Genomic DNA, 1,858 nt, shown 5'->3' with positions numbered 1-1,858 from the left:
GGGGATTTTCCATCGTTTGATCCAATTCGAATTTAAATTCAAGAAAAAATTTCAAACTTTATCAATATGCTGTGTACATTACTCATCAACTCACGTTGAAATAATTTGTGAGATTTCACGTAAATGAATTGCATTTTTATTATGTGGCGCAATTGTTGAACATAATAATAACCAAAGGTGTCTTTATCTCAATTTAATTTGCAAACTAATGTATTTATTTATGATTACTTACGTGTACCTTCATGTTTCTACATATGTCACGCGTGTGTTTGATAACTTATCATTCTTTACGAATGTAACACGTTCATTAGGAAGTGCTTTATATTTGTGAGTCAATGAGTGTTACAATTTTACTTATGATGTTTAAAAGTTTGAAATATCGTTAATTCATTTCATATGAAGGAAGAAAAGATACCTGTTCCAAATTGAGAATTTTCAGGATTTTTACGAAAATTTTTGTTTTTTGTCGTTATTTTTGGTATTAATCGAGGTCAACCAATTGATAGAATGCGTTCGAGAAGTGCTTCTAGTGTACGTTTGGATTATTTGATGCATCTTGTTGAACAGACAATTTTGAAATATCAAGATCCTGTTACCGGTTTGTTCACCAATAACATTGAGGTATATTTACTCGTAAAATAAATTTAAATTGAATTACAGAACTAAATAGTTTGTGATAAGGATAACGAAGAGGAAGAGATCTGTTTAGACGAACAATTGACTATGAAGTAATTAAGTAATTGTTTGCTGGTTGTTAATATTGTCTAGTAATGAATAAAAAAAAAAAACTTGGTTATTGCATTTATCTATCCTTTGCCGCATCAACTTGTTATTTTTTCGAACTAATTTTTATTTCACAAGTAATTAGATTGGTTAGATAATTATTATAGTCTCAAATTAAATAATCGCTTTAGTTATAATGGATAGCGATTAAAATCCAAGTATTATTTCTGCTTTAAATTAAGTTACTAACTATTAAAATAGGTGGAACTCAATTATTTGTTTTATACGGGCAGAACAACTAAAGAATAATCTTACGTTACCATATTCTGATAAATGTTAGCGATGGGAAAATTTTTCTATAACAGAGGTCTTTCCAAGCAATATGTAGTATGCTAACATTACTCATTTAATAGGTATTTGTTAGTTTGCGCGATTTCAAGAAATTCTATTATTAATATGGGGAATATAACTAGTTCCTTTTCAACTTTTTTATTTTTCATTAGTTAACATTTCACTTTCTATCTCCCATACCTTTTAATGTTTTGTTCATTTTTAAGGACTCACCTGATCATGCTTGGGTGCGTGATAATTTATATGCAACACATGCAATATGGGCAATGTATAGAGCATATCAGAAAAGTGCCGACGTCAATGAAGACCTTGCTAGAGCAAAAGAATTGGGATTTACCTGGTAAAATGATTGATTAAATATAGAATATCAGTATTGACAAGTGTTTTGTTCCTTCATTCATTAGATTATCAGTTTGCTTATTTGTTTGCGAATCATCTGGGCATCTTATAATGGATCGGAAATATTGCTCTGACACTGTTCATTAAATTCCATGAAATAAACAATACTGATAGCAGTATGACAATAATCTAATTAAATTATCAAATGATATAATAGCATTATGAAAGTTTTATTTCCTTATCATAACATTAGTATATATGCATAAATTTATTACGTATTTTTTCATTTTCATGATATCGGTGCTATTTTCGATTGTTTTTTAATCATTTTAGTGTGAAAACTATGCAATCATTGTTAGAATGTATGATGCGTCAATCGGACAAGGTTGAACAATTCAAGTTGCATCAGCGTAAAAATGATGCTCTTCATGCTAAATATTCTGCG

At 29.1% G+C, this 1,858-nt stretch overlaps 1 protein-coding gene across 1 annotated transcript in view; it reads left to right on the top strand.

Moving 5' to 3' along the window:
* Window positions 1-430: 430 nt before the first annotated feature.
* Window positions 431-1,858, top strand: part of LOAG_18781 (phosphorylase b kinase regulatory subunit alpha) — a gene marked incomplete at its 3' end in the record, with an annotated part of 12,160 nt that continues 10,732 nt past the window's right edge. Inside the window, exons 1-2 of the mRNA XM_020451443.1 lie at window positions 431-621; window positions 1,281-1,414. Coding sequence (XP_020304772.1) covers window positions 508-621; window positions 1,281-1,414 — 248 coding nt within the window. The 5' untranslated portion in view covers window positions 431-507. The remainder of the gene's footprint in view (window positions 622-1,280; window positions 1,415-1,858) is intronic.

The sequence above is a fragment of the Loa loa genome (assembly GCF_000183805.2).
Source record: "Loa loa unplaced genomic scaffold supercont3.523, whole genome shotgun sequence".
NCBI lineage: Eukaryota > Metazoa > Nematoda > Chromadorea > Rhabditida > Onchocercidae > Loa > Loa loa.
This window is presented reverse-complemented; position numbering and strand designations above follow the sequence as displayed.